Raw genomic sequence first — 13,803 nt, forward strand, 5'->3', positions numbered from 1 at the left:
GTGTGACTGATCTGTGCAGAACTGTTTTGAGTATCTGATATCCTTCTTATTCAATTGGATGTTTGTTTCCTGTGCTGCTTTTGCATTTAGCTAAAACACATTATTATCTCATTATTTGTGGAAGCAGAAGGTTCTGAACTTGTCAGATTTTGTGTCAGCTTTTTTCAGCATTTTTGTGAGGAAGTATCAAAGCTGGTTGTAGCTGCATGAGGAGAGAGACAATGATTTCATTTTTGAGCAAAGTGAGTTATCAGTTCAGAGGAGGACATTGGCAGTGGATTACTTGGTGCCCTCTTTTACTGAACCTTCTTTAGCTACAAGAGCCAGAGATACCATCCATCTGTCATATACACAGTCTATGTGGATGCAATTTAGAGAAGATCTGCAAACAATGTTTATGTTACCCCTTTTCTGAAATAGTATCTACAAAGAAAAGAAATAATTTCTTCTTTCTAAATAAACACACTGAGAAGTACATCTTGGTTCTCATATTGGCCAGAAGAAGGGACACGAGAATGAAACCTGATCTCAGAGGTGGAAATAACTTACAGCATTCAGAATCCCTGTGCATAACAGAGTAAATACTTTGGTTTCCTTTAAAGTTGTAAAGTTAGAACTAAAGCAGTGAGAGATCTTAGAGAAAAGCAGCTGCCATTGCATCATTGCTTTATTGCTTTGAAAGTAAGTGAGCCTAAATAAATGCTCCAGTAAGAACAGATGTTTTGATCTACATCTCTTTTTTATTGCAAAACAATTGTTACAGAAATTTCAGAAAGTTCTACTGTAGTAATTGCCAACTTCTGCTCTTTATTACGCATCTAAACACAGTCTAAAAGTGCATTGTGAATCCAGTAGACCTTTGGAAAGGACCATTTTCCCTAGTTATGTACATTTAGACAAATCATACTTGAAAAGCTTTGTATTAGTAGCAATTTGTTTAAAATGACATTTTAATAATTTTTATCCCTTTATAAATGATTGTTATACACTTACAAATGATAGCCCAAATAATAAACGATTAAATAGCTATTAGTATAGTATATTGCAAACACTGTTCCAGACAGCAGTAGCAGCAAATAGACTCTCCTCATGTACAACAACTGCAGTGGTGGAAAAAGGATATAACTTTAATACAATTTACTCTTGTACAGCCATAAAACTCTATTTCACATCCAATTCCCTCTTCTGTCCCTTCCCCCTTCCTCCCAAATACTAAAATAAACAAGAGTTATCACTTCCCTGCAGCAGAAACAGCAGCAATTTAATAATCAAACATTTTTTCCTAATAGCTCTTTGAAATAAGTAATGTGTGGGTACAACAGATCTGAACGCATACAGCAGAAATTAAAAGGTCAGAGACTGTTTCACAACCAGTTTGGCTCAAAGGCTCTGTCACTAGACTTCCAGCATGAAGATGATTTAGTGTAATCCATGCCATGGCTCAAAGTAATATAGAGTTAGAAGTGCAGAATAAATCCATCTTCTGACAAAAGCCAGAGTATGCCATTCAAATCAGTGGATTTTCTGCAGATTTGCACCAGCATTGGTAAGACCATAGTTTGTAGTCAGTCTTGGAGAAGAGAAGCCTGTGTGACCTGTAGTGTTCACCGTATGACTGGCTATAAAGCAGGGTAACTCTCACTGGGGTGCAGAAACAAAGTCCCTCTGTATTCAATACTACTGCTTTTGTGTCAATGTATGGCAAGGACAGTGAATATCATCTACAGTAATGAAGGGTTTCACTAGGTGAGCAGACACCCCCAATGCTTTGCTTCGTCCCAGCTTGGACTGTGTTTTTATCTGAGGTGGCTGAAGGAAAAATCTATTTTAGGAATCCTTCCCATCTCTTTTGAAGAAGATGATCTATACTTGCTATCTTTCAGCAGAACTGAAAATGTGGCTTTCCTTAAATCAGTTATGTGTATTTGTGCAAAAATGCAAATATATTATTTTTAAACAGGGGAGAGACATCACAACTACTTAAGCATTCCCAGGGAAATCCACGAATGACCAGCTCACATCTTCCCTTCTGGTGATTATCAGATCCTCTTAAGTGTTTAACCTGAGCAACATAACAAGACATTTATGCTTGTTTTGAAAATCTGCACCACGAGTTTACAGAGCATTTTGTTTCACTGGTTCACTCTAATACCTTTGATAACTAATGCTCTCAGGACAGATACTTGTTTGCTCTGACTGCAGTCATTGGACTAAGGCTGTGTGCTGCTACCAGCACATTTTTTTGAGCAGTTATTCATGTAGTTGCATTTTCCATGCACTGACAGTTTCTAAGAAACAAATCATTGTCTTCTCATACAAAAAATATACCTAACTAAGATATTTATCCCCTGACAAAAGGCTATCCATTCCACAAAAGGTACAAATCAGTTTTGTTGTTTTTCTTTTTTTTTTTACCAAAAAATCTATAAATGGAAAATTAAAGAAAAAAGTAATCTATGCCTTGGAACCCAGAGGGATTTCCATATGTAGATGAGTGGATGTTTTGGTTTTTCATTATATTTCAAATTATCCCCTCACTGCCATTTGTTAACTGGCACTTGTGCTAAGAACAATAATGTAGCACCTTATCTCTTCCAAAAAGAGAGAGAGCCAAATGTCTGAGCACTGCTGTAGGTTCGCATTTTGTATTGAGTATTCAAATTTCATAAAATACAATTGTCATTTAAAAATAATAAAAAAATCACTTACTTTGCTAAAGATCAAACATAATGGAAATAATGTAAACATCCAAAAGTTTGAATTCATTCCTAACTGGATTCATCTTTACAGGCAGGCAATAGTAAAATGTTAAGTCTCCTAGTAGTCCAAAGAAACTCATGGAACAATGCATGCATTTTCTTTGACACAAAAAAAGACTGGACTGTAAGGAATAGAAACTACTTCAGTTATATCACACTGTTATTGTGAAAGAATAATGTGCTATAATACAATACCTAGGACAAGTGTATACCCCAACTGTAGAATAGAATCACTTAACTGGAAACAACAGAACAGATTACTATAGGAAAATATTTATAAAATACTGCACACAGCTTCCTCAGTCAACCAGCATATGTAAACAAACAGCTAAGCTCAGTTGAGTTTCAAAATATTATTAAAGTTCATTTATCTTATAATCTTTTGCATAACATGCCAGTTCATCTTTCACACCATCACAACTCATCTGTCACAGCCCACAGCAGCTCATTAGACGTTTATACATCAGCTCATACAGACATTTAAGTGGAGCTATACAAAGAAATGTGTGAAACATACCAAACTTACACACTGTGAAAAGAAATGCATATTCCATATGTAAGCTAATAATTGGATAGTGGAACTTAATGCTTGATGCAACATGTGCTATTTTATTGAATGTTACAGATTTACAAGCAAGACCATATAATGCGATATTAAAACTGTCCTGTAACGTTCACTAATATTACCACATGTCACAACTATATATGTGTCTACTTCATAAGCTATCCTTTGATACAAAATATGTCATGGCCCATGCTATATAGCTACATGATGATGGATGATAAGACTTCCACTCTCACTAAATGATCATAATATTAGGAATGGGAAGTCTGGTCCCACTGCAAGGAATAGGTGTTTTAGCATCAAATTCAAAAAGCAGCAGTTTGATGCAATGTGTAAAAGTGGGTGAAAATAAAATAATCTAACATCCATCATAATACATCCTATAGAAACCACATCATAGAATAAATGGGAAACATTCAGGAAAAATGGTGTACTGACATCTTGCAATCACACTTCTAACATCTGAATTTACATTTTATACATAATGGCAAATTTTAAGAGGTAAATAAAGTGTCCTGTTTCATTTTACCTGGAATGTGTGCTCCAGATCAATAAGGTGCTGTATCCTAAACACTTATACAGCTTCTAGGTTTGGCAAATTCTTTTACCCTGACAAACTAAGCAATGAAATCTACTGCAGAGGAGAACCCAATACCTTGAAATAGTTCACTAAGCACATATAAGGAATTTCTAATGAATCTGAAATTCCTCTAGAGTAGGCTAGTAATATGGTGAAAATGAAAGAGTCCACAACAATTTTAGCAGACATTCATAAAAGTAACAAAGAAAACAACGTGAGAATATCCCCCTCTACTCACCAAGGATAGATATATTTGGAGAAGCCTTAGGAAAAGGCTGCTAACAGAAGTTGGCACATTTGAAGCATATTGTTAAATACAAGTTCCTTTGCCCTTGGGCATTTTGCTATTGTTCAACAATCAGCCTGCCACAAGCATGCTTCATAATGCACAGAAAGGTTTCTGACCTTTCTTGGTATTGCCATGTGACCATAATGCTGCACATGGGCTGAAAGGCAATTGCATAAACACGCTGTCTTGGTGGAGTTTAGCTCATTGAAAGCCTGAACAAATAGAAGAAAGCAAGGAACACGTTGGTGCAGGAAGTATGAAACACACTGTTCTTAACATCCCCTTGCTGCATTTCTTTGTTTCCTGAACTTTCCAACGCAGTGACTTGTTAACTAAATGTTTTCGCCGCCTTTGTCTCTTTTCCTGAGGCTGATGATTATTTTCTGTCTGGATTTGTTGCCTTTCAGACTTAGCTCTCAAATGGTGCTCTGAGTCTCCCAGTGTGAGGACTCTGTGAGAAAATGTCAGCCTGCATTCTCAAAGGTGCCTTTGAAAGATAATTCCCATTTAAATAATGGGAAGTATGTACCCCACTCACATGTGTTAATTTTTAATAACAAAAAGGAGCTGCTTCTACACAGATGTTGGTAATTGTAGAGATATTTTCATTTTTAATAGCTTTTTAACTAGCTTCAACTCTTTAAAAGCTTAAATGTTTTGCCTTCATAAAGTATGTGAAATTTTGATCCAGTTGCAGTTTATGCTTCTCTCCCCTTTTCCAATCTTCTGCATACCTTTCCACCTGTGACCTGGGACACCTTCTCATGAGAAGTTTGAAAGTCTGGTTGACACTGTGGACCCTTAGGTCAGCTCAGTGGAGTTACAACTGTCTTCAACCAAAACCCATCACTGCACTACCATTCATACACACTTTCTCCTATAAAAATGCTCATTGTGTCATATGCTGCTGAACGGTGAAAGCCTAGTCACAACTGATGGCTTTTGCTCTTTATAGACACTTGCAGTTTCACTTTGATTCTTTAACTTACCTTAGAAGCATATAGAAATTTTAGTGTTTTCCAGTCCTCTGACAAAAATATTTTCCTTTAAGCAACTTCAGTCTAATTACATGAATCTGGATTCAGATTGTTTGATAATTCTTGTATACTCTGAAATGTTCAAATACAACTATGTACACATGAAAAAAAAAAGGGTATATTTTTAGATGAGGGAATGATGTGAAAAGTTGGCAGCTCAAATGGAACAGTAAGTAGAACCCGGTAGCAGCATGGTGCACAAATCTCCCCAATTAGTGTACATAATTAAATGGAGCAGAAAGAACCTGACAATACTACCGTGCTCTGCTCTGATCACCCTCTTACTCTTCCATCACATCCTTTGATTTAGTGAGACAACATATTGATGACAGATGTGGTAAAAAAATAAATATATACTATTCCGCTTAATTACATTCATCCTGAGCTTACTCAGCTGTGCTAGAATCTAGAACGCCTGTTTTATACAGGAAATCACCTGATATTTTAGCATAAATTCTCCTTCCATTTAAGTTGCAGTACAAAAACCATTTCATTTCCCTTTCTGCTCTTGAAAATATAAACTTTCTGTGGCACAAGAAGTTGATACAAAAGGAGACAAGTGAACATTATGGTTGTTACTGTGTTCACCTTTCTTCATTTCCACAAGTGGAGATGCAAGGGACTTGGGAGTCTTGTTTGCTGCCAGTTCCTACAGAAATAACAAATGCTTTTCATCAGTCATCACAATGGTGAAATAGATGAAAAAGAGGTTGTGATTGAAGTTTGGAACATTTAATTTGTACATCTCTTTTTGCCAGTTAATTCCTGCATCTTAAAAACTTGAATAAGGATCAAAGATTTTAGGATGCCTTCTAATAAAAGGCAGGTATTTATTAATTTATTTATACCTCTTAATTTATTTCTTCTGACTTCAAAAAGGGGGCTTGTTATTCCTCTTATTTACTGAAGTCTTTGTAAAGCTTTCATCCCTCCCTTTTTCCTTAAGTGCAAATGTCAACTGGGTTGAGATGCAGTACCTCAGTGGGTGATGCTGAGATTGACAATGCGCTCCCTTGACCGGTGGCTAATGCCAACTGGAGTTGACCTTAGGTAACATGAAGGTTTTTGGTTTTAATTCCGCTGAGAAAATGGACTGGAGAACAGATGACCCTTTTGACTGCTGGTGAGCTTTGTCTAAGCCTAGCTGTGTTTGCTTTCAAAGCTGCAGAAGGCTCCTGTTCTTGACAGTCTCCTCATGGACAGGTTGTCCCCTCTGCTCTCTGGCCTGGAGGGCTTACTCCGCTCAAAGGGGTTCCGCAGGCCTGTTGCATTTCGCTGCCTGTCAAGTTTGTCACTGATAGAGTAGCTCTTCCGTGTGTGCTGAGCATACAACATGTTGGACTCCTCTGCAGAGTAGCTGTTGGCTCGCTCTATTTTTGGAAGTGGAATGCTGTTGGCCAGAGTTCTTGCAGCATTGCTGTCTTGAGGAGATAAAGGGATTCCCTTCTTTTCTTTGGCCTCAGTGTCTTCATGATCAGAGCTTGGGTGGCTTAGTTCAGCTTCTCTCTCTGGGTGGCAGCATCCCAAGTCTTCCACTTTGCCCCCAAGACTTCCAGGGAAACTGGCCCTCTCCGCGATAGCCTGGGGAGCACTCACACACCTTGTGTCTATACAGTCTGTAATACTTGTGTACTCTGCTGTTTTGACTGGGACCCCAAGGCTGCTGAAGTAGCTTCGAGATGGAGAGAACATAAAGCTGTGAGATTTCACAATGGGCGTTTCCTCCAGTATAAATGGAGTTGTAGCCAGGTAACGACTGCTTTTAGATCTCTCTAAAGTGTGATACAAGGGAGGGTCTGAATCCCAGGGGATTTGACAGTCAGTGATTTGTGAGTAGTCTGAAGAAAATGCCCTTGTTTCTATTCCAGAGGTTTCCTCATAATCAAGACTCCTGCCAGAAATTTTTTCACCAGGTGTACTGCTAATGTATGCACTGCTAGCTAAAAGGGAAGAGGCTATGTGAGCCTGAAGAGCTGCATCTCCGGGACCAAGAATATTTATGGAGCTCTCCAGAGGTTCTGTGTCAGAATGTATCTCATCCATGGCAGAAACATAGATGTCTATACAAGATGAAGGTCTTCTGGAGTCTGGGGCGATTGACAAAGTGCTGGCAGGAGCTAATGGAGTCTTTCCTTCTTTTGCTATTGAGTGGGAACTGATTGCCCGATGCAGGCTTGGAGATCTTTCCTTAAAAATGCTTTCCAGTTTTTCCAACCCACACTTGTCCTTCATATTTGTTGCATAGAAGGAGTGGCTTCGCATGCGGGGTGTGATCGTAGGCGATGTTGGAGACATGGACTCCTCTCCTGTGGGATCTATGCTCTCCTGAAGCTTGTAGGCGTTTCCTTCCTGACTGTTGAAGCTACTCTGTCTCACAATGTAGGCTGCATCTGTGCAGTCGGATGAGGTCCTGGATCGTATCTTAGTTGTCTCACCTCTCTCTATGCCAGTCATTTTTTCTAAGGCAGTCACCATCCGTCCCATCATGTCTTCCAACTGAGCAAGCCTGATGTCAACGGTCTGCAGAGAAGCCTTCATGCAGTGCTCCCGCTCATTTACTTCTTCCAGTCGCATGGCCATATTCTCTACCCTTAAAAAGGGAAGAATTAAACAGGTTAATTTCTACAAAGCAGTGATGTTCAGCTAATAGGTCACAAAAACTGTTGGCAACAAATAGGTCTCAAAACCCCAAGGCAATCTACACCACCTCATCTGCTTCAAAACCCTGCTAGAAGAGGTTCCACAAACAAGTATCACCAGCTCAGGAAACTGGTCCAATGGGTTGAATAAGTGACGCCTGCAGCATAATGCAGAGGGGGATTGGGTGTGACTTATCCCAGGAACAGGACGTATTACATAAACGTTACTGTGAATTACTGCCTCTCTTCTGCCAAAGCTTCTACTTAGGTTGTTATAAATGAATAATACTTATAGCAGATGACACATGTTACCAGTTGTGCCACAGGCAGGACCACTGCAGCTAACTGCAGAACTAAATGAAGTAGGGAAAACAGGCAATATGCCATAGAAGGTGGACAACACTGTATTTTTTTCTGGTGTTCACCCCAGATTTACACCAGCTAGTGGTACGTGGACCTAAAGAGATAGTTTCTTTATTTGCTGATTAATTTTTAACTCAGATTTATAGAAAAAAATATCAGTTACTTTACTGAATATAGATTATATCAAGTTAAATATGCATGAACACTGCAGGAAAAGAACACTGATCAGAGCAAATACAGCCTACAACAGGATGTACACACTAAGATTGCTCCATCACCCAAAATGATAGTGCTTTGGGTAGTCTCCAGTAATAGCATAGGGATTGAAATGATTGATTTTAAAGTAATTTTTTAGCTGCTCTCTTGATATATATATAAAATTAGGTTAAAATATTAAGAGGTACTAATTGAATGCAAGATTCAATATATTTAATTTAATTAAACTTCAGTATATCTTTTCTACATTGTTGATCTGTCTCATTTTAAAACGTTTTCAACTTTAAGGTGAATTGTGTACTAATCTATGCCAGTGGCCTCCAACCATTTAAACTCTCTGGCTTCTAAAATGTCTCAAGTGAAGGATTGACATGGAGTCTGACAATTTTAAACAATGAAATTCCTTCAGCACATATGAATTTCCTTTGCATAATTATTTTTCTCTGGTTGTAGTCCCTGTGGCAGACTGGGACTTCCACTATCTGCCAAATCTGACTACATTGGAGTGATGACCTACAGCAACCTGCCCACATAAGAGAGGACAGGTAAGAGTGTGACTACTTCCTACAGCAAGTTGCACATGCCTGTGAGATACAGGTTTTTTCTATTGAAGTTCATGAGTTTTGAAAGCACAAGCACAGCAAATCAAATGTACAGCAGTAACTGTATTGTCATCATTAGACTTCAAGAGATGAACGATCAGGTAATCACTGTTAAGAAATCAACTGGTAGCTCCAAGGAGTCTCTTTCCACTCGTTATCATTTAGACACCAGTCTGTTTCTAACCAGTTTCTGTAACAAAACAGATTAATGTTATTGCAAGCACAGGGTATAATTCCACAGTGAGAGCAATTTATATGGGAAGCAGTTGAATTTTCCCTCATCTATTACTTATGTGAACTGCTTTTTTATGAAAGCAAATATACTTCTGAAATATTTATCAGCCAACAATTGAGTCCTTCATCCCCTATTCAGATTCTACAACTGCTCTAAGATGATGAACAGATAAAATATCACAATTTTAGGGCTGAGAGAAATAAGAAACAATTGGAGAAACCTCTGGATTTTACTGGAGAATGCTCAGATTACAATAAAAAGCACCTCTTTGACTGCAGCAACAGTTACTAAGAACTTCAATGAATTTATAATGTTCTGTGAAGCTAACTGGATAATCTGGTTTTGGTGTTGTTTGTTTGTTTATTTTTCTTGCTTTGACAGCTGTACACAAGCAAAATAATTTTCATAAAAACACAGCCAGTTTGCATATGAGTAGAACTGTGAGAAAAGTTTTGCACCCTGCATTCATGTGAGGGCTATGCAATGCCACTGAACACAACTAATGTACCTTGCTGGCACATATTCATGCACTAGTTCTGCCTTCCCCAAACATGATCTATCACCTGCTGTCAGAGGCACGGAGCACAAACCTGGTGGTATTGTCACAGTTAAGGTGAAGAGAGGCTTTTGTGCTATGTGGTCCGTTGGTTGCTATGGAAGTGATCACAGACGCAACTGCATTGATAGTAGGGGTAAATTTATACAGAAATAAAACAAGATAAGGGTAGTGCAGTCTAGGTTGAGAAACCAGAGTTAACCAGAGATGTGCGTAGATAACTGAGAAACAAATACATGTGTTTACACTTGATGAGCTCTGACTACATAATTTTATTCACAAAAAGAAAGCTTGAGAGATGATGATTTCCTTCAAACCTTAAACTGTTAGTTGAATTTAGTAATTTTTAGCTTGCATATGGCCACTCCAGAATTTTAAACAAATATGATTTCTTTTAGTGATATTCTCTTGTATTAATTTCATGTTCAGTTCTGTACTAATTCATGACGCATAACTGCACCATGGTCTGGGAATAAACCTATCAGAAACATGATAAAATCACATTAGCCAAACACTCTGAATGTAGGAGAATGTGTTCTGGAGAAATACAGCCACAATCTGGTTCTTAAAATTTTTGAGTAAGTGATTTTTTCTATTTTCCCATATTCTTGGGAAAATATACTTTCACTCAGTGAATAGACAGCTTGAGGAACAGTTTTGAAATAAAATGCTATTTCAAAATAAGGATATCCGAGTTTTGTTTTGGATTTTTTTCTCCATGTATATTCAGGAGAATATATAAACCTTTTAGCAAATCTCACAGTATCCATGTATGATGCCTCCTTTACACCTGTGCTTTTCCTTACAGCAAGATTTAGTCAACCTATTAGAAGGTGCCAAGCCATCCTAACAGAATGAGAAGACAAAAAGTGGAGGCTACATATAAAATGTGCATTAAGGTGTGCTGCTGAAGCTCAAAATTTTTAAATAATGAAACAAACATGGACTATATGAGAACAATACTCAGTAACCAGGAAAAAAATAAGAGATCAGAACTCAGATTTTACATTACCTGTGGTGAGCCTTTTTGATTACAGTCTGAGAGATGATGACTTTTGCTGGCATTCGTTTTGGTTTATTTATTTTTAACCTTTGAACATAAGTTCATTAGTAATTTAATTAAAATCATTCTTTAATGGGAGTAAGGCACTTCTTTATGATGTGGACCTCTTAACTGAATGCTAGAATTAGGCTCACAAGTCCCTTTGTCTAACTATGTCCATTTTTAAGTCATCATTTATACTTTTCAACTCCCACAAGGACCATGGACACTGAAAGTCACTTGCAGTGCTTTTGATAGGTGACTGCTGAATGGTTTTATTTAAATAAAACATAGATAGCAATTCCCAAGACTGTAACAGGGTATTGGTACTTTACCAGACCTCTTTTGGTAAAGCAGCGCATATGCAAGCAGCCTGTTTTCCCAGGTGTAGTAGTTTCTGCGGGCTAAGGAAGTTGGGTTGTCCTGGCTGCATTCCCATTGGAGCCTAAGACCACTTAACTCTTTATGACCAAAGAGAGATGTCACCAAATTCACAGACCCTTCCTGCTGTTACTCTTTATATATGGGTGGATCGTGCAGGCTCAGTCCCTTTTATCAAGACAAAGCTATTTCTGTGCACTTCAGCCTGCCAGCTCTGAAATCAAGGTAATAGCTATGCCATCATCCACATGGATGCTGTAAGTGTAATTGCATTGGAGACTGTAAAGTGCTGTACTAATGGATACTATAGAGTACCAAAGATGACATAATAATATCTACTCTAGCCAGCATTTTTGCTTTTCAAATACTGTTATGATGTGACCTGCTCCCTTTGAAATCAACAAGAGGTTTTGCATGAGCTTTGAAACAGTCGAGATCTATCCATACAGAGCAAATGTTTCTAAAGAGGTTGTTTCTGTGGCTCCATGCCAGATAAAGAAAAATAGTGCAGCCTTTTTTGATCATATTACATATGGCCCTGGTCAAGATGCTAACACAATGATTATAAAGGAAGATGCTCCAGGAAAGGTTGTGATTCTTCTGCTGCAATGAAGTGAATTTGTCCAATTTCGCTTTCCTCACAGATCTCCAGGAGATTCACCAAGATGTTCTTGCTTTGATAAATGCCTTCAAGGGAAACACCTTACAGCCTGGTACTGCTTTATATTTTTCCACTTAGTCAATCGCTTCCTCTGATGTGTGTCAGTAACCTGATGCTACTTCTATGTGCTTGTGTGAGATCCTAGCTAGTGGGCTACTCCTCCAAGTTACTTAGTACTTGGGGTCAGGGAAAGACAAATACCAAGTGCTGTTTTACGCTTTTAGTGAAACCATCAGACAAAGGAGAAATTCTGTGTCGTGATGTCAAATCTGGACATATCTGAGGTATTCCTTGTTACTAAGTGTCATGGTTTTGTCCACCGGTCAGCCCCTGGGGCTGAGGATGGTTTTGTCCAGGTGGATTTCCGGACAAAAAGCCAATCAAAACTCTCAGTAATGCCTTTGCTAATTACATATTTAAGAAAACAGAAGAGAAGGTTGGTGGTGCAGTTGGAATTAGTAGCAGTTGAAATTAGTAGCAGTAGCCATGTAGGAGAGGAGGCAGGCCCCGAGTGGGCCACAGACCCCTCATCCCCCAGCCTGCGCCAGGGGCAGGTGTGGCACTGAAGCCCCCCTTCTCTCTTGTAAGAGAGTGGAGAAAAAAAAACTTTAGAGGACTGACTGCTTGGACAGAAACCACTGCAGAAGAATTCCGGCAGAGAGATAACGAAGTGTCCAAGGTCAAAGCTGGCAGCTGGAGGAGAGAGAAGTTCGAAGGGGGGGCTGTTTCTCCCTCCTTTCACTCTCTCCCTTCAGCAGGGAAAAGACTGAAAAATAAATCCCTGTGTGATAGTTTGGACTTGGTTTTCTGTCAAATGCCCGAAAGTCACAGCAGCAGCCCCCTTCCCCCCCCCTTCTTCCCTTAGGGCAAAGGGAAAAACCCCCAAAAAACTATAAAAATTAAAGTCAAGCTGCTTATATAAAAGTATATATATTTACGTAAATTACAGTTATATACAGTTAAGATGCTATAGAATCATAGAATCATAGAATCATAGAATTAACTGGGTTGGAAAAGACCTCCAAGATCATCAAGTCCAACCCCTGATCCAACTCTAATTACTATATCATGGCACTAAGGGCCATGTCCAATCTCTTTTTAAAAACTTCCAGGGATGGTGAATCCACCACCTCTCTGGGCAGGCCATTCCAATGCCTGATTACCCTCTCTGTAAAGAATTTCTTCCTAACATCTAACCTAAACTTCCCCTGGCAGAGCTTGAGCCCATGTCCCCTTGTCCTGTTGTTGGTTGCCTGGGAGAAGAGACCAACCCCCACCTGGCTATAACTTCCCTTCATGTAGTTGAAGAGAGTGATGAGGTCACCTCTAAGCCTTCTCTTCTCTAGACTAAACAACCCCAGCTCCCTCAGCCTCTCCTCATAGGACTTGTGCTCAAGTCCCTTCACCAGCCTCGTTGCTCTTCTCTGGACCTGCTCCAGCACCTCAATGTCCTTCCTGAACTGAGGGGCCCAGAGCTGAACACAATACTCAAGGTGTGGCCTCACCAGCGCTGAGTACAGGGGCAGAATCACTTCCCTGCTCCTGCTGACCACACTGTTCCTGATCCCGGCCAGGATGCCATTGGCCTTCTTGGCCACCTGGGCACACTGCTGGCTCATGTTCAGCTTCCTGTCAATCAGCACCCCCAGGTCCCTTTCCACCTGGCTGCTCTCCAGCCACTCTGTGCCCAGCCTGTAGCGCTGCAGGGGTTGTTGTGGCCAAAGTGCAGGGCCCGGCACTTGGCCTTGTTGAACTTCATCCCATTGGAGTCAGCCCAACTCTCCAGTCTATCCAGGTCCCTCTGCAGAGCCCTCCTGCCTTCTGGTAGGTTGACACTCCCTCCCAACTTGGTGTCATCAGCAAATTTGCTGATGATGG

General features: G+C 39.5%; 1 protein-coding gene across 12 annotated transcripts in view; it reads right to left on the minus strand.

Moving 5' to 3' along the window:
• Positions 1-728: 728 nt before the first annotated feature.
• Positions 729-13,803, minus strand: part of TRPM3 (transient receptor potential cation channel subfamily M member 3) — a 411,043-nt gene continuing 397,968 nt past the window's right edge. For all 12 annotated transcript variants that reach the window (XM_050328972.1, XM_050328974.1, XM_050328966.1 and 9 more), the window contains one exon: positions 729-7,820. In XM_050328972.1, the coding sequence (XP_050184929.1) occupies positions 6,371-7,820 (1,450 nt within the window). In that variant the 3' untranslated portion in view covers positions 729-6,370. The remainder of the gene's footprint in view (positions 7,821-13,803) is intronic.

This window comes from Myiozetetes cayanensis, unplaced genomic scaffold, assembly GCF_022539395.1.
Source record: "Myiozetetes cayanensis isolate MyiCay16 unplaced genomic scaffold, myiCay2020 scf4, whole genome shotgun sequence".
Taxonomy (NCBI): domain Eukaryota; kingdom Metazoa; phylum Chordata; class Aves; order Passeriformes; family Tyrannidae; genus Myiozetetes; species Myiozetetes cayanensis.